The sequence below is a fragment of the Eptatretus burgeri genome, unplaced genomic scaffold (genome assembly GCF_056783735.1).
Source record: "Eptatretus burgeri isolate ZD-2024b unplaced genomic scaffold, Ebu_testis_v1 Ebu_testis_scaffold_3175, whole genome shotgun sequence".
Classification (NCBI taxonomy): Eukaryota; Metazoa; Chordata; class Myxini; order Myxiniformes; family Myxinidae; genus Eptatretus; species Eptatretus burgeri.
In genome coordinates, this window is record NW_028225123.1 from 178023 (window position 1) to 205000 (window position 26978).

The following is a 26978-nucleotide window of genomic DNA, read 5'->3' on the forward strand; positions in this document are numbered from 1 at the left end:
GGCTGCGGACGAAAGCTTTGTAAATGGTCAGGAGCTGTCAGGTGGGCCGAGGAAGGACTTTGCACGACGGAGGATTCCCAGTCGATGACTGGCTTTGGAGGCCAGGTTTGAAATATGGCTTTTCCAGGAAAGATCATGGCAGATCGTGAATACCAGAAGCTTGAATGAAAGGACTTCTTCAAGAGGATTGTTGAGAGAGTGGATGGGGGGGGGGTTGGGGGGGTTCTCAACGGTCCTTTCGGAGAGACATTGTGAGAGTGTGAGATTTGTCCGGATTGATGTCCCGAGCAAAATCCCAGGAGAAGTCGCTTTAATGGTGCGTTTTGCATCTGTCATCAGTACAAGAACAGAATGTATGTCCATTTCCTGAGGTTAGAAGGGGTAAATATCGCGAGTGCTTGGGAAAATGGCTACATTTACCCGGGGAAAGGGGTGACATCGCCCGGTCGCGTTATCACAGCCATGCTGGCATTGGCTTCACCAATATTCCACCGAGTGCTGGTTACCATCCGACATGCTACAGACGGTTCACCGATAAAAAGAGACGGCTTGCGAGTAAGAAACGATGCTTGCATGTTTTTGATGGAGCTACTGAAGTATCTGCAGTGGATGCTTCTGTTCAAAAGCCTGGTGTGCTGTCATCACCAAAGAAGAGTCTGCGATCAACATCGGCATTGCCAATCTCTTCACAAGGCCACATCCTCCCACGTATTTGCATCGTTTGCAAGAAAGAGTCACGTTATCTTAACCGAGTCCACGGGCCAAAGCGTGATAAACTAGTTAAAGCTGAAACACTCCATAGCAGGTACGTTACCGAGCTATTTGTTATGAGCTAAATCAAATTTGATCTTTTTGATTTGCCATTCTGTCTGTGTACGACAAGTTTGTTGAAGAGCAAAGGAAGTTTCATCCCACCTTCGATTTCTGGACGTCATACTTGGAGATGGTGACTCTATTGCTCCTTTTCATTCGAGCCCCTCGGGAATCCAACTGGGAGCTCCATCTCCCTGCAACCAGATCTATGTTGCCATGGTTTTTTTTCGTACGATCGAGTACATTATTCCTCGATATTTGACGGCTTATTGGGTTGAAATGATTGGCCTTCCGGAGACCCGTCCTCAGTGCTATGCCGAACTTCGTGAACGTGCTCAGTGGACAGTCCAACGACAAGACCACCATGGTTTTTGCCTCTATAGCTTGCGACCAGGCTATCGAGCAGACTGTCAACCCTGATTCGAAAACATCAACAGGAATCACCAACTTCAGCCTTGATGGAGCAGCCGTTCACCGCTGGATCCTTTCACAGAATGAACGTGCGGCTATAACCCGACAATGTCAGAACCTAGCGGGTAGTCATTCTGAATCACGTCGTCGGAAGGATTTGGATACAGCTCGTAGAATAAGGGATGAGAGACACATACAGAACCTCATGTCTACCACCACCTCAATGATGGATCCTTTCGATCCGAAAGCTGATTTGGTAAGCATTAGTTCTGGGATCATTGCAAGCCCCACTGTGAAGCATGATCTCCTCAATGCCTATGAAACCGGTGAACATTTACTCTGCGGTTTTATGGAATCCCGCTTGTTGACGAACACTGTCGATTTCTACTCCATCCTCAAGGCTCAGAAGCTCAAAACTTTCACTGCACAAGTGAAAAGTACTTCGAGGGTAACATCTAAGGAAGAAATGACCCTGAAAGCTGATCGTAATTTGTTCGGACGACTGCTGATCATTGGTCAGACGCGGCAACTCGACATGCGAGAGGGACTTTCATATTCGCTAAGTCCTGTCTCGCTTCCCCTTCCCAGTGTGGATGGTGGTCTTGGAAAAACCGATAAATCCGCGTTGATGGATTTGATGGAGCGTAGGGTAGACGATGTCCTAGCTCTTTCAATGCCTCACGACCCTGCTGTTATAGTCGATGGCATGGCTGTGATTCAGGGACTTGTCCGTTTACCGGAGACATTTCTCAACCTGGCTCAAAATATCCAAGCTGCCCTCATTAAAATAATGGTGAGTTTTGGCAGCTCTAGGATAGATAGATGTGTGTGATCGATACCCTGACATCTCAATCAAAAATGCTGAGCATTCTCGACGAAGTACCCAAGGTACTTAAGTGTAACCAGATTGTTGTACGGCCCCGATCAAAAAGTCCCAAGTCAGTGGAAGAAGTTTCTCGCCAGTGGTAAGAATAAAGAAGCACTGATTGGTTTTCTCTTCACCACTTGGCGGTCAACCAGTCTGCCTAACCTCGGGCACGATTACAGCATTTATGTGACACATTCTGACCAGTGTCACGTGCTGAAAGCGACATCAGGTGAGATATGTGTACAGTTAGTGGATGAGTTGCAGTGCGATCACGAGGAAGCGGACACCCGCCTCATGCTCCATGCAAAGCACGCCGGTTCCAGCGACCGTGATATCGTCATTCACAGTCCCGATACTGACGTCACAGTGATCGCTGTTGCACTCGGTGCGCAAATACAGGCGAATTTGTTTTTTTTCAACTGGCGTGAAAACTCGCGCCCGTGTGATCGACATCGAATGCATCAGAAGTAACTTGGGGGAGGAATTGTCTCAGGCTCTCGTTGGATTTCACATCCTGACCGGATGCGACTCGACAAGTTGTTTTTATGGTAAAGGAAAAACGAAGACCTTTTCAGCCATCTCCAAAAACGAGACTTTCGTGCGAGGCTGGGGTCCGATTTCGATATAGCAGCAGAAACCGTGACTTCATTGGTGAGGTTCGTTTGTGCTATTTACGGTCAAGAGTCGGCAGCGGATGTGAATGACACAAGATACAGAGTATTTTGTTTGGCTTCGTCACCAGGAGAACAGTCTATGCCACCTACAAATGACGCCCTGCACCAACATATTGTGACGTCCAAGGGACTTGAACAGTCCCGCCAACGTAGAATGAGCCGAAACGATGGAGGCAGTTTATTTGTTTATAACCCAAACATGGCGGTTCTAATCGCTCAACCGCAAACGGGACGAGGAAGGTGGCACGAGTCACTTTTCACTGAGTTGATGATGTTTATTCGTTTTTACTATTACCAGAAATAACAAGACTCGGCAAGAAGAGGGATCCGGGGCGATTCGACGGGATGGTGTGGGATCGGGCGTGGGGAAAAACACAGACAATTCCAATGAATATACAGTTCTCAATCCCTCTAAGGCGCCAAGCACACACACACACACACACACACACACACACACACACACACACACACACACACACACACACACACACACACACACACACACACACACACACACACACACACACACAAAACGTAGCTATTTCTGGTGGTCAGGCTGGACCGTGGTGTGGACGCAACTGTCCCTGGATCGGCGTCGGACGAGCCGGCCTTGCTCTCGTCAGGGGGGCAGGAGAAACCGCGGTGCTGTCGACCTCCTGGTCCTGGCCCAAGTCTGCCCACAGCCGCCAGGGAACCAGCTCCGGCGCCAAGCCGCGAGCAGGAGAGGGAGGCAGGTCCGCCCGCCGCCCGACCCCGCACTCCGAGTCAGCAGAACCCCAGAGCCAACCAAAGCGAGGCACGAGGCTCGGCAAGGCTCCCAGACACGATCAAGAGCACGATCGACTCAGCACAGCAACCAGGACGCTCTCTGCCGCCACAGCTTCCACACCAAAAAAACATGATCGTTCTGGTTGTAATCTTCTTCCTCTTCCTTTTCGACCCCGAACAGAACCTTCGTCCTCGTCACTCCCAATCGAGCCGTTTATTGGCCCACCGCCATCGCCTTCCGCCAATCGTGATCACGGGGCGGAGCCATCCGGTGCACTGTCCTGTGACGTCACAGCCAGTCTTCAGAGAATACCAAAAGGGGTTTACGCAGACACACTTACCCTATCCCGTGTCCCTATCTAATTACGTGACAATTATTATTTCCCCCTTGAAGAAATGAACATTTACTAGACAACTTATCACCAGTGAATTGCTACTTATTACATTGAGATCCTGGTAAACTCGAACAGCATGGCATACCTAATTAAACATCCTAATTACCCTTTGAATGCATACCCCCCCCTCAAACGTAACAATATTCTGCGTGCTCACGATCAAGCCACCATACATAGACGGGCGCTATCCCCCTTGATCAATGCTCCTACTCCATTTGGCCATGGCTGGCGAATGACAGGGGACGAATTGTCAATTCTGTGGATGACACAGGACCCTGCCCCAGAAATAATATTGCAGGTCGTCAACTGCGCCTGTAAAATGTCAAACTGCAAAACAGGACAGTGTTCGTGTCACTCCTCTACCTTGTCCTGCACAGATATATGCAAGTGTCGGAATTGTGAGAATAGTTTGAAAACACCAACCGAATGAACAGGACGACGACGCCGATGATGATGCTGATGACGGTTAGATGAAAATAACTAATGCGCGGATTCAGTATAACTAATGTCACATAACCACAGCTTTTCGTCGACATCCATCTTCCTAGTCCTTCCAGTAATGATCTAGTCGTGGCATGGCATTTCAGTAACGCATTTCCTTGATGTAGCAGCTATTGTCTCTATGACAAATAAGGTTCATTTTATAAGGTTCATCATCCATTCACTTAAGGCTCAGTAAACAAATCCCGAGGACCAATAAGTTTCCACCTTGCCATTGCGAGATATTGATAATTTTTGATTTAGTTTCCCACCGATGTGTGAATTTCCATTCGTGTTTCAGTGAGATTGACAGATTGTGATACATGGCTTAATCAGTCATAGGAAGATAATTAAGAATGAATTAGTAATTTTGTGAAGATGATTCTGTGTAGTCTTCCCTTAGCAGAATGTGGTGTAGGTTAGTTAACAGCTTCGCTGTTCACATTTCCATTTCTGTTTGCACAGAAAGTGTATAAGATGAGAATGTTATCCGTCTTTTAATGACGAAGTGCCTAATTACTGTCAGAGTATGATGGCGATAATCCATGAATGTTAAGTAAGCAGGTGGTTGTATCCGTACGCGCAGTTTCAAATCTCTAGGTCAGTCGATGTGGAAGATGAAGCCTTCTCAATATCGAGATAATTAGTGATAATAAAAAGATTTGATCGCGCTCGGGCTAAAGTAACGATTTGCATTGTTTATATTTTCCACATTGGCCACCCCAGGACCACGATATTTCCTAAAGAGGAAGATAGTAGAACGTTCTGTGGTCTTCAGTCATTTCAGACATCTCGGTCGGTATTGGAGGTAGATACAGGCTCGTAAAAATGAAGGAATTCCTCAAAAATCGCTTTTTTTCTGAATGATGCACCTTGTTGCAGTTTTCATTATCTTGACAATAAAGTGTTTACATGGTCGATACTTCTGATTCGTGAGCTATGTTGTTGTGTCTGACGCCCCCGTAGAGTTGAGGCTTGGGAGATGTATATTCGCCGAGATATACGATCGGCAAAATGGGGAAAACCGCCAAAATGTCACTTTTCGCACCCTGGCGACCAACTTCGACAGCTCACTGTGCCTTATTGGGCTAAAATCTCGTGGAGAACTTTTGTCCTAATGTTTACCATACACGTGTCTACAAGCAGCCCAAAGTTCACCTCGCACCCCTTCCTCGGAACGAAAAGTGTTTTTAGGGCCTTTTCATAGGAACTGCCCATGGCCGAAGAGAGTCGGATAGATCATTGATGAAAATCAGAAAAAGAACAGGGGCCAGAACGCCACCCTGAGGAACTCCAGCCTGGACAGGAAGAGGGGATGAAAGAACTCCATTGAGGGCCACACGTTGGCTGCGACAGGAGAGGAAGTCTGCGAGCCTTGAGTGGAGATGGCCTTGGATACCATGGGAAGAGAGTTTGGTGAGCAGGGCAGGGTGCCAGACCGTGTCAAAAGCACGCGATATGTCCAGGGATATGGCTCTGATTTCATGTCCGGCATTGAGGACCTCCATCCATTGTTGGGATAGCTGCAGCAGCATAGCCAGGGTCGAGTGACCTGGTCTGAAACCAAATTGATGATCGGAAATTAAGCCATTGGAGAAGAGGTAGGATTTAATGTCTGAAGCGATGATGGATTCTATAACCTTGCTGATGATTGGGAGAAGGCTGATTGGTCTGGAGTTGCAGGGATCTGTTTTTGCACCTTTTTTATGCAGGGTGGTAATGTTTGCTGATTTCCAAGCAGATGGCAGATGACCTTGAGCAAATGACAGGGTGAGCAACAGCAGCAGAGCAGGTTTGTCGGACACGTGGGCTGATGCCGTCTGGACCTGTTGCAGAATCTGAGTCGAGGTTTGGCAACAAACTCGCCACCTTGTCAGGAGAAAAGGACACAGAGTCCAGGAGCAGCAAGGTGCGACTGGGTAAGGTGGGTCCAGAAAGCGATGGGTTTCGGACACAAGACGAAGAAGCAAACATGGAGTTTTGGCATTCAGCCTTTCACGTGCGGTATCAGCAGTGCGGACATTTGAGTTAAGGGAGGGGATGGAGGGGGAACATACAACAGAAGCAGATTTGATTTGATGCCACCAGGATTTGGAGGAGGGAGAGAGGTTTGAAAGTTCAGAATTGAGCTTCGAAAGATGATGTTTTCTGGCTCTCCTGAGGGTCGATACACACTTGTTCCGAGCTTTATGGAAGGAACTGAGAGGCAAAGGCAAGTTGTTTCATGACAACTGCCTCACCACAAACTTCAGTGTTCCATGGGCGGGAGGAAGGGTAGGACAACTGAAGACGACATGGGATAAATCTGTTCATGAGGGAGAGCAAGTTTCTTTGAAAGAATTTCCAGGATGAGTTGATGTTGGAGAAAGTAGCGATAGGAGACCAGTCTATGAGTTTGATGGCTGCTTGGAGACCCTGCCAGTCAGCTTAAGTGAATTGCCAGACTCGACGGTGGTGAGGTGGTTCTCTGATAACAGCCAGAGAGATGTCCACTTTGACAAGGATGTGGTCAGAAGAACCGCTTGGAGCAGAGGAGGAGCGGAGGAAGAGCGGCAGATATTTTCAGGGAAATTTGTCAAAATCACATCCAGAAGAGCTAGAGTACCATTGGTTGAGATCCGGGTCGGAAAATTGACCGATTGAGTCAGTCCCAATGAGTCGCAGAAAGCTTTTGCTGAAGTGCCATGACAGGTGAGAGAGGTACCCACACCGAGCCAACTGGCCTGATGACAATTGAAGTCACCACATATGAGGAAGAGAGAGTTCGGATGAAAGGATACAAGTTGGTCCATGTTTTCGAATAGTGAGGTGGAGATGGAGTCATCACTGTTTGGTGGACGGTACAGTACACATATCAACATGAGGTGGGAATTGAGAGGAAGCCGTAGCCAGAGGTATTCCTGGGTGTGTTGGGGGAGTGAGGGCAGTGCATGGAGAGTGAGGAATGGAGTCTTTGATGAAGAGAGCAACTCCTCCCCCAGGACGAGGCTCAGGCCTTTGCCTGTTGTCTAGTGTGGGTTTCAAATGCTCCCACCTAGTTTTATGTATAACCCAGCACTTAAAAATGAAAATGTTGTTGTTTGGGTGCATTTTATCTCCCTTCCCCTCACCCTGTCGTCCCTCCCCCTCTCCCATACTTACTTCCCCCCAAACGCCCTCTCTCTCCACCCCTCATGGACATCTACAGGAGGTCTCCGCATGTTGTATTGTTGCGGGGCCGGGTATCGGCCGTGAGCACGACCGCTAGATGGAGCTGCAAGTTGGCCCGACCGATCGCCCGGAATGTATAGGTCGTCGTCCCGGATAAGTTCGGAGCCGACGGGTCCTCTATCGGACCGAGGCTCGCCAATAGATAGACCACGTGGGGTAGGGTCGATTGCCAATTTCAATTTACCTAAATACCCACGTGGTCCAACTATCGGGGAAATTCACCCTCGACGGAACTCGTACGAAAACGAGCCGCTTAGCGCGCTCGTTCCGTGTGCGATTCTGAGCGGTTTAATCCCCAAGAACCGTCGGTCCAAATGTCCCCTGAGGGCCGCAACAGCTTTTACTAATTCTCAATCACGCGTCATGTCGAACCAATGAAAGAAACACAAAACGAGCTGATACATTTAACAATCGGGATATTTGTTCAACAATAATGGGGGGAATTAGGAGAGCACGCAAGAGGCAGGGTTAAACCGAATATCAAGCAAGGCAAATAATATTCAGGCGAAAATATAATATACAATTCACTACTTAGAGGACGGGCCCATGGACACATACACACACACACCCAAAAGAAGTGGTGGCTGATGCCTTTATTTTGGACTTCAGCTCAGAGGATAGTGGAGCAAAAGGCTAGGGTCTACCTTGGACCTGTCCTCCTCTTGCGGTCTTCAGGATGACTCGGTTCGGCGCCCGTCCTGGCCACCAAAACCTCGACTCCGTTCTCTCCGGCGACGACACGCGACCCTTCCGGCTCCGGCGGCGGATGGTCCCTTTCAAGCTCAATCCTCAGGAGGAGGAAGAGGAGGAGGAGGAGGAAGAAGACGTTCCAGACGACAGTGGCAAGACCAGTCTAGCCCTCCAGAGATGAGCGCGAGCGCTCCAACGCGATAAGCGCTCCTTCCTCGCTTCTCACTGGCTGGCTTCTCTCTCGCTTGTCTCTTGCTGGCTCCTCTCTCCTTTCGCTTCTCCTCGCTGGCTGGCTGGCTCGCTGCTCACTGCTTACTGCTTGCTCGCTGCCCGCTGCTGGCTCGCTTTTATGCGCTCCGGCGCACTCAACCCTCCCCTTCCTGGCACGCTGGGAAAATTCCGGGGCGGGGGATTGTCGTTCTTTTCTGCAGCATCCTTCTAACCGTCATTCTTGTTTACGCTGCAGGAATCTCGGGGCGGGAGGGTCGTTGTTCTTCTCTGCAGAATCCCGATAAAACTCCGAACTATTAAAATAAATCACAGCGCATTTACATTGATTCACCCACGAGACAAGGGAAGGAAGCTATCTATAAAACACATACTTACCAATATAACCGAGCTATAGGAACCTGGATGTTGTGTGTGATCGGTTTCCAAATTCGGAACAGTATTGACATGGTGTTTTAACGTACCCCATTTTGTTTAATCCTGCAGTACCCTCCCCCTCCCCATTTTTACACAAGTCCCACAACCAAAACGTAAGTCGAGATCACCTGCCCCCCTTTCCCCCTCAGCTGTCTTAGCGAAGCCTCCCTACGAAACGCAACTCCAGAACCCCTCCCCTCACGATTATTTCCCCTAAACCCCCCTTCCAACTTCCCCCTCCACCCCTCCTCTCTTGCCTATCCTCCTCACTCCCACCCCTTCTTCAGAGTGTATAGCGACCTTTGTTGAGGTGTCGCTCTCTCTACATCCCCCCTTCCTCACTCTTCCCCCTTTCCTTGCTCCGTTCTTCCTCACGCCTCGATGCTCCCCCTCCTCACTCCCCCACCCCTTCTCGTTTCCTCCTCCCTCTTTCTCCCCCTCCCACCCTCAATATTCCCGTGGCTTCAGTGACAGGTTGTTGTTGCGAGTCGACAGTAATTATTGAATTGTTTTTTTTTCATGCAGCCTTGTACCTTCTCCATTTAGTTATTGTAACATTGTCTTTCTTCACCCCTTTCACCCAACTAACCCTCCATCCGAGACCTCACCAACCCCCTTTTGTTTCCTTTCCCAGCGGACGAGGATGCTGACGTTTGGTGGTTTTCTCCAAGTGGGAAACCATTGGGATCGCAATACCGTGTCGAGGCCTCTTCCCAGGAGAAAGAACCGATGCTCGTGATACACGAGGCAAAATTAAAAGATGCCGGCATCTACAGGTGTGTGGCGAAGACAGCAAATGGCTCCACTGCTGAAGCTTCGATTCACGTGGAACTTCACTGTGAGTATCTCACCTTTCTGAAATTCTCAGGTCTCACTTGTATCGCACCTGGCACCAACGTTTTACCCCGACACACCTCGACGCCACCTCGCTCACACACTCCAACCTCACACATCAAACAGTTGAGGCCTGCACTATTCCAGGAAAGAAAAGAATATATATATATATATATATATATATATATATATATATATATATATATGTGTGTGTATATATATATATATATATATATATATATATATATATATATATATATATATGTGTGTGTGTATATATATATACGAGCAAATACAACCTGTCACTTCGCTGACGGGAACATAAAGGGGGAGGGAGAGAAAGAGTGGTGTGGGAGAGAGAGACGGGGGAGAGTGAGGAGGTGGAGGGGGAAGAGAGGAGGGAGGGGGAGAGAGGACCGAGGAGGGGTGGGGAGTGAGGAGGGAGGGAGAGTGAGGAGGGTCTGGGGGAGCGAGGAGGGAGGGAGAGAGACAAGGTGGGGGCGGGAGTTAAAGGAAGGCGGCGAGAATGGAGCGTTAATTATGATTTCATACCGTCTCATCAAAATGATTCTCCATTGAATGACAGTGAAGATGGAAACAAAATAATGTCTGAAATCCATTTTGTAACGGTCATGCTATAAATACCACCCAGAGACAAACACCACACAGACATTTCCAGAGACAAACACCGCCCGGAGACAAATACCGCCCGGACATGCCCGGAGACAAACAAACACCTCTTGGACACCTCCAGAGACAAACAACATTGTATAAATGTTGATTCAAGTGATTTGAATCATGTTATGGGTTTGCTTTGTTGATTTAATCATGCCAAAAAAACAAAAACAAAAATAAAAACAATTGAAGGCATGTTTTCTGAAATTGTCGTTCCTGCGGAGAACAAATCTGACTGAGTGAATGTCATCTCGATGATAATTATCAACTTGGCGTTATCAAGGTTACAACTCTCTGTGTGTCTGGTGTACCATTCCGATGTATTAAACATTGGATGGATAGGGTGGCTGTAGGAGAGGAGGAAGACATTAAAAAGAGGACCGTGTGTCTTGAAACTCACCTGGATCAGGAGCAACAGTCACTCAAACCCAACACAGACCCCTTAGTTAGACCCTGATTGTTTTTTTTTAATTCCATGAACAAATTTCAGTCGATCGATAATGGCTAAAGCGTTTACGGACTCATTCACTCACTTACCTACGGACGCTGCGCGATCGCATCATCTCACCTCACTGAAGTTCAGGTGAGCTAAAAATGTATTTATCATCTCATGTGGAAATAAATTGACAAATACATGCCGTTCCTCCTATTTCCTGATTTTTTTCATGTTAAAAATGCCTCCAAAATTCCTATTTTTTCCAATTTTTATCTCAACAAATTTGATTGGGACCCCTGCACCTGAGGGTGCTGCAGGAGGAGTTTTGAGAGGATATTGACAGTGGGTAAGGTTGGCTGAGTGTAGTGCAGGCATTCGTGAGGGAGTGGTGAGTGTCTGCGGTTGTGAGGGTGAGGGTGAGGTGGAGTTCGGTCATACTGATGCCAGAGAGATGGGTGGTGATGAAACGACTAAACATGTGGACTCTTCATTCTGGGATGTTGGTACAGCGGAGAGGTACGCACACTCGGCTCAAAGCCATTGATTTGGGGTTCGAATCCTGACCCACATTTAAACTGTCATGCCAGTGTCACACAGTCAGGATGATTCGTTAATGTGTGTATGCCACCATCCCTCGGATGGACCTTAAACTGAGAGTCCCATCTGCGGACATTAGTTGGTGGACGTTAAAGTTATTCGCGAAGAGTCGGCGTGCTATCGCCGGCAACATAGCCAATTCCAAATTTCTGCCCTGAGTTCCTGTGTTGGAGTGGGGACCAATCCAGGATTGTAGCCCAAGCCAAGAAACTGCTTGGGCAGCACCGACGTTCCGAATAGAGCATGGCACATGATTTTCAAAAATCAAAACAACATTTCAAAAGGTTGCGGACAGATTAGGACAAAACTTGGTGGATGAGTTGGGCAGGTGACAAGAACAAGTCGATTCGATTTTGGTTCAGATCCGGATGCAGATCCGGCCTATCAGTGGGATACAAAACGTTCAGTCTGGCACGAGTACGCGCTCCACCCAAGTGCCGTTCTGGTTTGTACAGAGTCGAGGCTCATGGAAGAGCGAGAACACTTAACAGATCAGGATCCAAGACAACAAAAGGAACAGTGGAGAGAGGAGGGAAACACCCAACAGCAGAGTTAAAGGCCGAGATAGAGGGAGACTTAGACAATCAATTGGTGTGGGGAAGACTGTGGTATTGTGGTTGTTCCAGAAGTAAACTCTCAGGAAGGAAAAATTGGAAATTTGGAAGGAGGTGGGTTTGGGAGTATGTGTGGGGGAAGAGGGGTGAGGGGGCAGGGATAATATGGCGAGAGAAGCCATGGTTTTTGAGGGGGGATGATCTGAGATGGTGGTGAATTCCTTTCTCGAAGATCTGGAGGGAAGAATGATGTTGAAGAGGATGTGAAAGTTGATTCCACAGGTGGGAACAAATGAGTGGAAACGAGCAGATATCCTGGATTTATGTCGTTTCATCAGAAGGCGGTTGATGGTGGACCGTGTGTGCCCAGCAGAAACCTGGGGGGGGGGCAAAGCACGGAAGGGAGCAGAGGGTGAAATACCAGAAAGGAGGCAGTGGAAGACAGAGAGACAACCGACCTGTCTGTGATGCTGAAGTGACAGACCCATCGACTCGACTTCATCGCGGGAGATTCCAATGATCTTGAAGGCCTTGGTTTCCACGGCGTCAAGCTTTGCAAGGTGTGAGGCAGGGACGCCAGCCAGGAGCAGTATTCCATCAAGCTGAAGATGAAGACCTTGTGTGTGAATCAGTGTTCAGGTGTGTCAAGGAAGGACTTTGCTTGATGAAGTCGTTGGCTGGATTTTGAGGCCAACTTTGAAAAGTGGTTTGTCCAAGAAAGATCATGGCTGACAATGAGACCCTGGAATTGGAATGACTGAACTTCCTCAAGAGGATTGTTAAGAAGGTAGAGAAGAGGGTTTGCCAGATGGTCCTTTTGGAGAGGGACAGTCAGAGTGTGAGATTTGTCAGGATTGAAAGACATATTCCAAGTGTTTGACCATCTTGTGATTTTTTTTCAAGGTCCGAAGAGAGGGAGGAGGTTACAGCTTTCTTGTCTGAAGGATGAGAGATGTCACGGTAGAGCGTGGCGTGATCAACAAATAGATAAAGAGGATACTGTAGTCTAGAAAGTCAGAGAGATCATTGATGAAGATCAGGAATCAGACAGGGCCCAGAACACTGCCTTGGGGTTCTCCAGCCTGACAGGGAAAGGAGATGAAAGGATTCCCTTGAGAGACACATGTTGACTTCGAGAGTAGAGGAAGTCAGTTATCCATGTATGGAGTTGGCCTTGCATGCTTTCGACAGCTTTATCATGAAACGAACTCCTCCATATTAATATTGTTGCGGGCCGGGGGGTAGGGTGAGAAGACCACTGGGTGGGGGAAACTATCTCGGTTCCCACCAGACTCCCCGGAATTGTAGGCCGTTGCACACGGATAATTCCGTGACGCGGCGGGTCGCTTAACCGACCGTGGACTCCAATAACTCAATTGTGTGACCTAGGGTCCTCCCATCTATGGGTTAATCGGGTTACCTCATGAATCACGTGATTTAATAACCGGGGAACACGCCCTCGGTACGCCTTGTCCGAACCGGATCACTCTACCGGATCGGATCACTATTCCAGATCGGATGCAGCCGAGCGACACTGCCAAGGACATACCAGCTAAAACGAACGGATTGTTGGGAACAAAGTCCCGGCTGAGCAAGGATTCGGACCATACTGGATCAATGAAAGAAACCACAAAGACGAGCTGGGAACATTCCTAATAATGATTTATTAACAATGGGTGAGGAATGGTATGTGGTACGATAAAGATTTATTGGGGTGTGTTGTGCAGAGATAGGGGAGCGAGGTGTGGTGCAGCAAATAAACAAGAAACTTACAAAAGGGGACACAGAGCAGACTTAACGCGAAATTAATAACAATAATAATGATAACGATCTTCTGCAGTCTTACTTAAGCAGACAGGCACCAGCGCGCGCGCACACACACACACACACACACACACACACACACACACACACACGCACGCACGCACGCACGCACGCACGCACGCACGCACGCACGCACGCACGCACGCACACACACACACACACACACACACACACACACACAAAACCCGATGAAGAGAAAGTTTTGAATCAGGAAGGGAGTGGGGTTGAGGCTATCTATGATCCTGGTGATCCATATGATCCTATGACCTCAGGAATAATCAGACGAAAAGAAGAGTTGGGACGAAATGAAGGAGAAAATAATTTAAGCAACCCCAGCAATTATATCATCGCAACACACTCCCTTGTTGTCATGCTAAACAAAAGGAAAGGGACTATCTACACGTATAATAATGGAATAACTGTCTTGGGATACCGATGTGTTGTATGCATGCGGTTCCGAGAACCGCAACTATATCATTGAGGAGTCTCTCTCTCTCTCTCTCTCTCTCTCTCTCTCTCTCTCTCTCTCTCTCTCTCTCTCTCTCTCTCTCTCTCTCTCTCTCTCTCTCTCTCTCTCTCTCTCTCTCTCTCTCTCTCTCTCTCTCTCTCTCTCTCTCTCTCTCCCCTGTCTCTCTCACTATCTCTGTCCACCCCACCTCTCCCTCTTTCTGCATCCATCCCTGTCTGTGCCATATTGGAAAGTTCATACTGACTTTCACTCATAATATTAACATTAACTGGAGTTCTTTTCCTGGCAGTACTTCCCACAATTCATGCTGTGAGGCCCCTGGTGAATGTGACGGCCAGTCTTGGTGAGAGCACAAATCTTTCCTGTGTGGCTGATGGTTTTCCTGATCCGCTTGTCATGTGGTACCGGTAAGTTGTTTTGTGGGGACAGTGGTGGTTTATTTGTGGGTACACTGGATGGGCATCTCAAAGGTTGTGGGTTGAAGTCCAGCTGAAGGCAGCAGTTTGAACGATTTGCATTTTAAGCTTCAGGAAGTCGGTTATTTTGTGTACGTGGTCGAGGCTCATGGAAAGAAGCTTAAGAAGGATGGGATAGAACAAAATGGAAAGGGGGTAACACCAACAGCAGGGTAGAGTGAGAGTGAGATCAAGGGGGGAAGGAGAAGGGCACATGGTGGTGAACAATCTGCAGACAATCTGAATGAAACACAGGAAGAAGAGGAAGGTGAAGGTGTGGCTGAAACAGAAGAGGAACAAACCAACCGACAACGACCAAACAAAAAGAGGTAAAGGAGAGGGTGGAAAATCACAATCACCTGGAAAGGGGAGTGCTTGGGAATGGGGTAATTTGGGGTATAATATATAATGAGCATGCATGGAAGATTACCTGAAGTAGTGATGAACAGATGTCTTGAAGTCCTGGAGGGAAGAAAGGGACTGAACAGACATGGGAAGTTGGTTCCACAGGTGAGAGAAAAGAGGAACAAATGAGAGGAGTTGAGCAGTGAGCCTGGATTTGGGAGATTTAGCAAGAAGATGGTTACTGGCAGACTGCGTGTGCCCTGCAGAAACCTGGGAGTGGCAGTGCCAAATGAGGGCAGAGGGTGCAAGACCAAAAAGGAGACTGTTGAATACAGAGAGGCCACCTGATGTGAAAGTAGCAGGCCCTGACACTCAGCGTTTTCACGGTAGATCCCAAATTATTTAGGGCCTTGCTTTCAACAGCATGACGAAGCCAGCTCAAAGCAGAGAGCAGTACTACATCAAGCTGCGAATGAAGGCCTTGTAGGTTGTCATATTTCAGATTTGCCAAGGAAAGACCTTGCATGATGGAGGATGCCCAGTTGGTGGATGGCTTTGGAGGCCATATTGTAAATACTGCCCCCTCACTTATTACTCCCCACTGAACCTCAACCCATCACCACCGAGCCTTTTCTCGTCCTCCGACCCTCTCCCTGAGCTCTTCTGCAACCCCCACACCCCTTCAACAACTCTCCCAACACTCCCCCTACCCCTACCCTGCACCAAAAGCCTCCTCCCCTACCTCTTCATTAAAAGTGTGGACCTCAAATATCCGGGGCCTTCGCTCAAACCTTTCAGATCTTTCCATGCAGGTTGCCACTGACAAACCAGACAAAATCTGCCTAACAGAAACTTTCCTCTCCCAAGACGTGTCTGACTCCCAAGTATCTCTCCCCGGTTACTCCCTCTTACGTTATGACAGACCTGAGCCTCGTCCTGGTGGAGGTGTTGCTCTCTTCATCAAAGACTCTATTCCTCACTCTCCATGCACTGCTCTCAATCCCCCACACCCCCAGGAATACCTCTGGCTTCGGCTTCCCCTCCACTCCCACCTCATGTTTATATGTGCACTGTACCGTCCACCGAACAGTGATGACTCCATCTCCACCTCACTATCCGAAAACATGGACCATCTTCTATCTTCTCATCCAAACTCTCTCTTCCTCTTATGTGGTGACTTCAATTGTCATCACGCCAGTTGGCTAGGTGTGGGTACCTCTCTCACCTGCCATGGCACCTCAGAAAAAGCTTTCTGCGACTCATTGGGACTGACTCAATCGGTCATCTTCCCGACCCGGATCTCAACCAATGGTACTCCATCTCTTCCGGATCTGATTTTGACAAATTTCCCTGACAATATCTGCTGCTCTTCCTTCGCTCCAATCGGTTCTTCTGACCACGTCCTTGTCAAAGTGGACATCTCTCTGGCTTTTATCAGAGAACCACCTCACCGCCATCGAGTCTGGAATTTCACTCAAGCCGACTGGCAGGGTCTCCGAGCAGCCATCAAACTTACAGACTGGTCTCCTATCACTACTTTCTCAAACATCAACTCATCCTGGGAATTCTTTCAAAGAAACTTGCTCTCCCTCATGCACAGATTTATCCCCTCTCGTGTTCAGTTGTCCTACCCTTCCTCCCGCCCTTGGTTTACTGAAGCTTGTGGCGAGGCAGTTGTCCTGAAACAATTTGCCTTTGCCTCATGGAAAGCAAACCCAACTGAGGGCAATCTCAGTTCCTTCCACAAAGCTCGGAACAAGTGTGTATCTACCCTCAGGAGAGCCAGAAAACAACATCTTTCTCATCTCAAGTCTGAACTCTCAAACCTCTCTCCCTCCTCAAAATCCTGGTGGCGTTTAATCAAATCTGTTTCTGGTGTATGTTCCCCCTCCATCCCTCCCTTACCTCAAATGGCCGCACTGCTGATACCACACGTGATAAAGCTGAATGTCCAAACCCGGTGTTTGCAGCTAAATCTTGTGTCCTAAACCCATCACTTTCTCTAACCACTTTACCCAGTCGCACCCAACTGTCCCTGGACTCTGTGTCCTTTTCTCCTGACAAGGTGAAGAGCTTGCTTTCAAACCTCGAGTCAGATTCTGCAACCGGTCCAGGCGGCATCAGCCCACGTGTCCTCAAAGCCTGCTCTTCTGCTCTTGCTCACCCTCTCTCTGTTCTATTCACCCTCTCATTTGCCCAAGGTCATCTGCCATCTGCTTGGAAATCTGCTAACATCACTGCCCTGCATAAAAAAAGGAGCAAAAACAGATCCCTGTAACTACAGACCAATCAGCCTTCTCCCAATCATCAGCAAGGTTATGGAATCCATCCTGGCTTCAGACATGAAATCCTTCCTCTTCTCCAACGGCTTGATTTCCAATCATCAATTTAGTTTCAGACCACGTCACTCTACCCTGGATATGCTGCTTCTGCTCTCCCATCAATGGATGGAGGTCCTCAATGCCAGACAGGAAATCCAAGCCGTATCCCTGGACATATCACGTGCTTTTGACACAGTCTGGCACCCTGCGCTACTCACCAAACTCTCTTCCCATGGTATTCAAGGCCATCTCCACTCATGGATCGCAGACTTCCTCTCCTGTCGCAGTCAACGTGTGGCCCTAAATGGAGTTCTTTCATCCCCTCTTCCTATGCAGGCTGGGGTTCCTCAAGGTAGCGTTCTGGGCCCTGTTCTTTTTCTGGTTTTCATCAATGATCTCTCCAACTCTGGAAAATCCTCTATTTCTCTTTGCCGACGACTCCACCCTCTGCCGTACCATCTGTCATCCCTCAGACCGGCAAGCAGCAGCTTCTTCGCTCACTGCAGATCTGGATAAAATCACAAACTGGTCCAACACGTGGAACATGTCTTTCAATCTGGACAAATCTCACACTCTCACTATGTCTCTTCAAAAGGACCGTTCAGAAACCCCCCCCCCCCCATCCACTTTCTCAACAATCCTCTGGAAGAAGTCTTTTCTTTCAAGCTTCTGGGTCTCACTATCTGCCATGACCTTTCCTGGGAAAGTCACATTTCCAACCTCGCGTCAAAAGCCAGTCTCCGACTGGGAATCCTCCGTCGTGCAAAGTCCTTCCTCGGCCCACCTGAGCTCCTGACCACTTACAAAGCTTTTGTCCGTAGCCTGATGGAGTACTGCTCTCCCCTCTGGGCTGGTGCTCCTGTCTCCCACCTTTCTCGGCTTCACGCTGTCGAAACCAGGGCATTTAAGATCATCGGCATCTCCCGCAATGAAGCTGAGTCTTTGGGCCTCTCACTCAATCACCGCAGGTTGGTCGGTGGTCTTTCTGTCTTCTACCGACTCCTCTCCAGCCTTGCCCCCCTGCTCTCTCTGCGATTTGTCCCCACCACATTTCCACAGGGCGCTCAAGGTCCGCCAACAACCCCCTTCTGGTAAAACTTCCAAAATCACGAATCATGCTCATCTTCACTCTTTCATTCCTCTTTTTTTCCCGCCTTTGGAATAAACTTCCTCACTCTATTCTTTCCCATTCTTCCCTCCAGGCTTTCAAAACAGCTGTTCACCACCACCTCTTATCTTCCCCTATCCAAATCCTCGATCTTTTCTACCCCCGATAATCCACCCAAGCCCACTTCCTTCAATTCCCCTGCTTTCCTTCCTGAAAGTCCCTGTAATGTCCATCTTCTCTTCGCCATGTTCCCCGTCCCATCCCCATCCCTCTCCCTTCCACAGTTCACCTAATGTGTCTGTTCCCCACTGTTTTGTCCCTTCCACTCCCACCCCTCTTGTCTCATGCCCCCTTGCTGTAAGTTGTATGTTAGCTCTCATACGAGCCTCGACAAGGTATACAAAAAAAAAAAAGTCGAAACACGTCGAGGTAATGTTTAGCGTCCCCGAAACTTATTTCTAACCTATGAGTAATGTGTTGCAGGCACATTACGCGATCGTTGACACACGTCCACACACGTAACTTGTAACTTACTCATAAGTCGAAACACGTCAAGGTAATGGTTGGCGTCAGTGTTCCAGACTCCCTGGTTTTTTGGGGGGGTTTTTTCCTTCTTCGGTATGACGGTGATGCTGACACTTCGATTTCTAGTGCAGTTCTGATTTAAATCGTTGAGCGGCAGCCTATCAATTATATTATATATATGAGAACCGCACTAGAAATCGAAGTGTCAAAATCACCGTCATACCGAAGAAAAAACCCTCCCCCCCCAAAAAACAGGGATTCTGGAACACTGACGCTCACCTGACCATTACCTCAACGTGTTTCGACTTATGAGTAACTTACAAGTCACTTTTGTCGACGTGTGCCAACGATCGCATATCGTGCGTACAACTTATTCCCATCGCATGCGGAACGTGTGAGGCAGACGGCAAGTACGTCGTAAATTTTTTAACACGTTTAAAATTTCAAGACGGAGTCCACTTACTACGACGTATGATAGCGTACTTTAGCGTTCTATTCACGTATACCAAACTTACCCATACCGTATTCGACGTGCGCCAGCGTTTTAGACGCATTTTTCAGAGGTCGGCAAACGCTGGCAAGATCGCCAAGGTGTGACTGCGATGTTGACACTTCCATTTCTCCGGCGGTTATGATTTGAATCATTGTGCGGCAGCCTTTTAATAAGCTACACCACGTGATCGTCGGCGATACGTGCAGAGCGCTATGCATAAGTTAGACTATCGTTGGGCATAGGTTGTGAACGCCGACAACAGGTTCAGCATTCGTTGGTCTAAGTTATCTAGAAGACAACGAAACGTTCTGTGTCCGTTCCTAATATGTTATGCATACGACCAACTCGTTATGAATACGTCCGAATCTTTAAAAAAAAAGATCAAAAGTTCAGCATAAGCCAGCGTTTTTCATACATTTTGATACGTTGCCATTGCTGGCTAAAACGTCAAGGTGTGACTGGGCCTTTATATTGGAAGCAAGCAAATAGGCCTGCAGTTACAGTGTCGAATGAACGTCTACACCCAACTTAAAAATTTCACCTTTTGTTGCCTTTTAGGTCAGGTCAGATCAGGTCAGGTGTGGTAGCATGCGCCAGAGCAGTGTGTTGCTGCGTCCACTTTTCGCCTGTACTCCAGGGGCCTCCGTCTGGTCATCCCCCAGGCAGTTGCCTGGCCCATCCTCATCTCCTTGAGATGCCGATCAACCTGCTGCAACCACGAGGCACGTGGTCGGCCCATTGGCCTCCTCCACCCAGGAGACTCCCACGCTGAGAGAATCTGGTGAGCAAGATCAGCGTCAGGAAAACGAGCCACATACAGCCGCAGCTGACGCTCACGGACTATCCAGGTAACAAATCTCATTTGAGTATCTCTCAGCAACCGCTCGTTGGACACAAAGTCCGACCAGCGACAGCCAAGGATTCTCCGAAGAGACCTGGAACCAAAGGAATTAAGTCTCCATCTCAGATCCTTGGTCAGAGTCCAAGTCTCACATCCATAGAGCAAGACTGGAAGCACCAAGGACCTGAAGACTCGGACTTTCGTCCTCCCACACAGGTACCGACAGCGCCACACCCCATTATCCAGTGAATCCAGGACTCCCCAGGCCCGACCCAGACGTCTATTGACCTCTGACTCACAGCCAGCAGAGACATGAATATCACTGCCAAGGTAAGTTAATCTCTCCACGACCTCAACATCCTCACCACAAACAGGTTCAGACAGGACAGCAGCATCCAAGATGTCATTGAAAGCCTGGATCTTAGTTTTGACCGAGGAAACCCGAAATCCCAGCGGCTCCGACTCCTCATTCAGCACCTCGAGGGCCCCCAAAAGAATATCTCCAGTAACAACTGGAAATAAATCAGAGATGGTATCACCATATCACACCACTCTCAGTACCAGATTAGAGTTCAGACATCAGATCGATCAGTTTTGGTGGCACCCCACGAAGACCAAGACTCCTCCCGAGGGCATCTTGATTCACTGAATCAAACAATTTACAGAGATCAACATAGGCTGCAAGCAGCTCCTGCCAAAACTCTCGTCTGCGTCCGGTGAGGACCCGAAGAGCAAGGATACGGTCAATCGTTGACCTCTTTGGTGTAAAGCCTGACTGCTCTGGATGCTGGTGCTCAAGCAGATGCTGGTGAACCCTATCAATAATTATCCGAGCAAAGGCCTTGCCCGGCACTGAGAGCAGCCTCACCCCTCGGTAGTTGTTGCAGTCTTGGCGATCACCCTTCCCTTTCCAGAGAGGGACAATAAGGCCCCTCTTCCAGTCAGTTGGGATGATGCCTGTGTTCCAGGCAGAGCACAGAACTGCATGCAATGGCACGAGTGAAGCAATTCCACCAGCCTTGAGAGGTTCAGCATGGATGCCACATATCCCTGGAGCTTTACCCCATTTCAACCGGTTCACCGCAGCCTGTCTTTCCACAAGGGAAGGTGGACCATAGTTGGTTGGAGGGTCAGCAACAGTTATTGTAACGTCCCTGACGTCCAACTCGACAGCTGGTGGATCAGCCTGGAACAACCTCTCAAAGTAACTGGCCCAGCGGGTCTCCACTTCGGGTTTCTCTGTCAAGAGCCTACCACCCTTTGCTCCAACTGCAGTGCTCCGAGGGATAGGCTTGGAGGAACGCAATGCACGAATTCCTCTGGAAGCAGTTCAAGAATCTTTGCCCTCCGGTGAGTTCCATGACATCCACCGGCAACATCAAGGACGGTGGTCTTGTAGGAACTCCACAACTCTTCACGACCTCCCAAAGCACCCAGACCCCCCAAATCTCCACTCAGCTTGTTCGCAAACTCCTCAGCTACCATCTCATCCTTGAGCTTGCCAAAATCCAGCCTCGGCTGGGATGGTACTATTCTGCTGGATTTAAGGTGCAAACTAAGAGTTGCGACTGCAAGCTGGTGGTCAGTGTTGAGGAACTGGGCACTCTGGTAGACCCTGCAGTTCTGGATCATCCTCCAGCAACAATCAACGAGGACATGGTCAGTCTCCTTTGCCACACCGCCAGCGTTGGAATCCCAAGTCCAGTGATGACGAATCCCAAGTCCTGAAACCATGAACCAGCCACCCAAAGTCAATGACTTCTTGAAAAGTTAAGGAACTTAGTGCTATTCAGGTTCACAGTTCCAGACCCATGGAGACCAACACATGTCTCATAACCATCCCTATCATTTCCAGTCGATGCATTGAAATCCCCCAAGACTAGAAGTGTATCTCGTCTGGGGCACTGATCAACCACAGACTCGAGCGTGGCGAAGAATGCATCCTTCACGGTGAGGTCACTCGCCTCAGTCAGAGCATAAACAGAGACCAGGGAAATGACACCTAAGGAGTGACGAATCCTTAATCTCATAATACGCTTGTTGACCGGTGTTACCTCAATTATCATTGGAGTCAGATTATTGGGCATGGCTACAACAACTCCTTGGGTATGGTAACCATCAGAGTAACCAGACCAATAGTCGGTGTGACCACCCACCATGATTTCGCCGCAATCCGGTCTCCGAACCTCAGAGAGAGCTGCAATACAGATGTCCAAACACTTGAGCTCAGATGATAAGAGAGACAGGTGATCATCCTCTCTTTGGGACAGGACATTCCAGGCACCCACCCGAAGGGACCGCCTCAGGTTAACCCAAGGAGACCGCCGTCTGGTGGACGACACTTCAGCACCACTCCGACACACTCTCCCGCAATCTGACCCGGGAATGTTACCCCGTGGTTTCCCTCCCATCATCAAAGATTGGAGGTCCCGAAAGCTTTGCCCCAATCCCGTCATCCGGTGAGCTGCCCTGCGAAGGGAAGCTGCATTGGAGGTACTCCCACGGAGTGGCTTTTCAGATTTTTTTTATGCTTCGAGAATGTTTTTTGGAATGACGGGTTTTCCGTTGGCCCAGAGTGCAATTCCTGCCACCAACCTCCTAATAAGAAGTAACCCAACTGCAGGAGGACGTCCGCAGACACAGTTGGGCACTAGATATGGATGGCCGTTGGCTCACAAGGAGCTCCTCCGCCCTTTGATATGTTTTGTTTTTAATCCTGCTGGGTGTCCATATCCAAATACCCTTCTCACCAAAAAACTGGTGAGGGAGACGGTTTAGTCGCCTTATCGTCTCACAATAAGTCGCCTTTTCGCCTGGAATTAAATTCCAATAAAACAGACTTTTTCCACCTGTATTTACACATCGTAACCCACAAATTCCAAGTGAAAAACAAATTCTGCAAATTTCAGAAAATTAATTAAAAATATAAAAGTAGATCATCTTGGTTGGATGAGTGTCAACCCTCCTTTATAATAGCGATTGTAAAATAGCTCAGGTGGAACCAATCACCTTCAAAATCACATACCTCGTTAATTGGCCTCCACCTGTGTTAAATTGTATTGATTCTGATTATTTCAGAATAAAATCAGCTGTTCTTCCAGGTTTCCTCTGCTGGGTAGTGCATTTCACAGCAAAGACTCAACCATGAGAACCAAGGAGCTGTCAAAAGACCTCCGGGATAAAGTTGTGGAAAGGCACTGATGAGGACGAAAAAAAGTAAAATAATAAACACTCACACGAAAATAAAAGCAACTTTGTAAAGGTTTATGAATGTACTCTGCAGCAGAGTTTTTAAAGAATAATGTGTGCACATTTACCGAAGAAGTCGATGGATGAATTTACAAACTTGCCGCCAGAAGAGTTGGCTCGCACCAAGTCCTCAAACCTGCATGGGGTGAAGTATTCTGTGAATACCCTAAAGTTGTTTTCTGCTTTGTTTTTCCTCATTTGTTATTTTGCTGCTGAATGTGGTTAAAGTGACGAGTTATAAATAGTTCACTAAACATTCCTCACTTAATCCCAACTAAGTTCTCGCAAAGATTTTCCTGTTTTCTGGCAGAGCGGACATCGGCGATGGTTCACCCTTCGAGCCGTCGGCCAAGCATTCATTGGAGCGTGGTGGCACCACACTCATGATCCATGACGTCACACAAGACGACTTCGGCTTCTACGTGTGCAGCGCTCGGAACAGATTTGGATTTGTGGAGGCCGTCGTTACATTGGCAGAACATCACGTTCCTGGTAGGCTTGGATGACATCACGGTTTGGGAACACGTCTTTACATCGATTGTTGTGAATTTTTTTTTTTTTTAAACCTGGATAATCACTCGTCGAACGACTTTCGTGAACAGCATAAACAAATTCCAAATTCCTGTCCGAACAAGCAGAGGGCACTGCATGAGTAGTACAGCTGCGTCATCAGCCAATGACGCTACCCCGCAGCCTTGGGCTGCATACAGGCGAAGAAGGAGGGGGTAATAGTGAAGAGGGTCTGGTGTTGGGAGAAAATGGGGAATGGTAGGGAAACAAGCAAAAGAAGCACGCAAGATGAATACTAAAGCAATCCTAGAGATAGGAGGAAAAGAAGGAGAGGGAGGAGTGGTAAGATTAAAAGGAGGGGGTAATCAGATAGAGAAAATTAATTAAAGCAAAATTAATGGGGAAAACTGAGAGAGGTCGAAGATTGAAAAGTTTGAAGAGTCTGTTTGGTCGAAGAGTCTGAGTGAATGAAGATCACTCGTTCATCCTTCTTGCTTCCCACGGCGGTTTGCAGACCTCGATCAACGTCCTGTTAAATCCATCCATCGTTCTACCTGTCCACCGACCCAGATCGACACCGTCCACCGACCCAGATCGACACTGTCCACCGACCCAGATCGACACCGTCCACCGACCCAGATCGACACCGTCCACCGACCCAGATCGACACTGTCCACCGACCCAGATTGACACCGTCAACCGACCCAGATCGACACTGTCCATCGACACCGTCCACCGACCCAGATCGACACCGTCCACCGACCCAGATCGACACCGTCCACCGACCCAGATCGACACCGTCCACCGACCCAGATCGACACTGTCCACCGACCCAGATTGACACCGTCCACCGACCCAGATCGACACCGTCCACCGACCCAGGTCAATACTGTCCACCAACCCAGATCACCACCATCCACCGACACAGATCGCCACCATCCACCGACATAGATCGACACCGTCCACCGACACAGATCGACACTGTCCACCGACACAGATCGACACTGTCCACCGACACAGATCACCACCATCCACCGACACAGATCGACACCGTCCACCGACCCAGATCGACACCGTCCACCGACGCAGATCGACGCCGTCCACCGACACAGATCGACACCATCCACCGACCCAGATCGACACCGTCCACCGACACAGATCGACATCGTCCACCGACCCAGATCGACACTGTCCACCGACCCAGATCGACACTGTCCACCTACACAGATCGACACCGTCCACCGACACAGATCGACACAGTCCACCGACCCAGATCGACACCATCCACCGACCCAGATCGACACTGGCCTTCACGAGCAAGACGAGTTCTTCATTCTGCCTGCTGTGGCCATCTGCTTGACGCAGTTATTGTCTGCACGGAATAGTAAATGATGTGAATCACTGTACTCGAACCTTGCATGCTGTGACCCGGTCTGAATTAGAAGCACCATTCCATTGGTGTTTTGATGACCTTCGTATTCCGAACAACATGGCCGATGTGTCGGTGAGCTGCTCCTCATGTCCCGTTTCACAAACTGCTGAAAGGTAACATTTTGTTGAAGTGGTGGTGGAGGGAAGTGGTTGGCGCTCAGGCAGTGTCTGTTCAAGGTTATATTACACATATTTGGTTGGTTTAGAGTCAAAGTGCACATCTTTCACCTGCCTTTTCCTCCTTACGTTGAACACCTGCCTTTTTTTACGTTGAACCAGTTAGAACACCTGTCTTGCTTTCACCTGCCTTTTCCTCCTTACGTTGAACATATCTGAAAAATTGGGTTTAGAAGATTAATTTTCCTGGGAGACCATGAACAAGCTTCCTGAGAAGGAGCATCAACTGGCCAGCAGGAGCCACAACTCGTGTGTTCTGGTCACGTGATGCAGCACAGGCATTAGTGGGACTTGTGGGAACCCATCGCTGGTGCTTACTTGACAACCTTCGTATAACACAAGCACCAATGGACCTGAAGGAGTCACCGTCGGCGTGTCCTGGCCAGCGGCTCCCCCCTGAGCCGACATGCTTGCATTTCTAATTCCACCCTTTTCATTCTCCCTGATGCAGTGCTTCCCGAGGTGTTTGTGGAAAGCAGTTTAGCATCGGAAGGAGACGATAATGTCCAACTGTTGTGTCAGGCTGAGGGTGCACCGACACCCACAATCACCTGGAGACGTGAGGATGGTACAAACGTTCGTGACGGCGAGCAGGTGAGACATTAGATTTAATTTTTCCCTAGTTTGGAATCCTTATGTCGGTTTCGGATGATGAAATGTCGAATGTAAACGGAACCTCATTCTGAGCAGACACATTGGCGGGTTTGCTTTTCATCCTCGAGTCAAATGGACATTCTTTGAAGATGTAATTCTCACATGTAAGATGGATTGGCTCACAGGGTTTGGATTGTGGAACTCACTTTGCAGTCGCCGTGTCCCTCCTCACCCTTCCAGGCATCCAGGACCCTGGTCGTCACCTGGCAGGTAATTCTGCAACACATTAATCCAGGAATGTTCGTCCACAGTTTGTACACTGAAGTTGTTTAACCAAGTAACTCATAATAATACAATTTTGAACCATCAATCTGTGTCATCATTGGAGAGAGAGAAGGAGAGGGAGGGAGAGTGAGAGAGAGAGAGGGGAGGAAGAGGGAGGGAGGGGGAGGGAAGGAGAGGAAGAGGGAGAGAGAGACATAGACAAAGAGGGAGAGAGAGGGAGAGAGAGGGAGAGAGAGAGGGGGGAGAGCGAGAGAGAGCGAGAGGGAGGGAGAGCGAGAGCAAGGGGGAGAGAGGGAGAGAG

The 26978-nt window shown here is 48.7% G+C and overlaps 1 protein-coding gene across 8 annotated transcripts in view; it reads left to right on the plus strand.

The window, feature by feature from the left end:
• The window catches only part of LOC147006442 (neural cell adhesion molecule 1-like), a 52149-nt gene that overhangs the window by 7153 nt on the left and 18018 nt on the right, over positions 1 to 26978 (plus strand). For 5 of the 8 annotated variants that reach the window (XM_085868805.1, XM_085868800.1, XM_085868802.1 and 2 more), the window contains 5 exons: positions 9589 to 9792; positions 14633 to 14750; positions 23991 to 24172; positions 26250 to 26392; positions 26633 to 26662. In XM_085868805.1, coding sequence (XP_085724931.1) covers positions 9684 to 9792; positions 14633 to 14750; positions 23991 to 24172; positions 26250 to 26392; positions 26633 to 26662 — 582 coding nt within the window. In that variant the 5' untranslated portion in view covers positions 9589 to 9683. Of the gene's footprint in view, positions 1 to 5135; positions 5218 to 9588; positions 9793 to 14632; positions 14751 to 23990; positions 24173 to 26249; positions 26393 to 26632; positions 26663 to 26978 lie in introns of all 8 variants that reach the window. The other 3 variants (XM_085868803.1, XM_085868804.1, XM_085868801.1) reach the window with 1 other exon arrangement.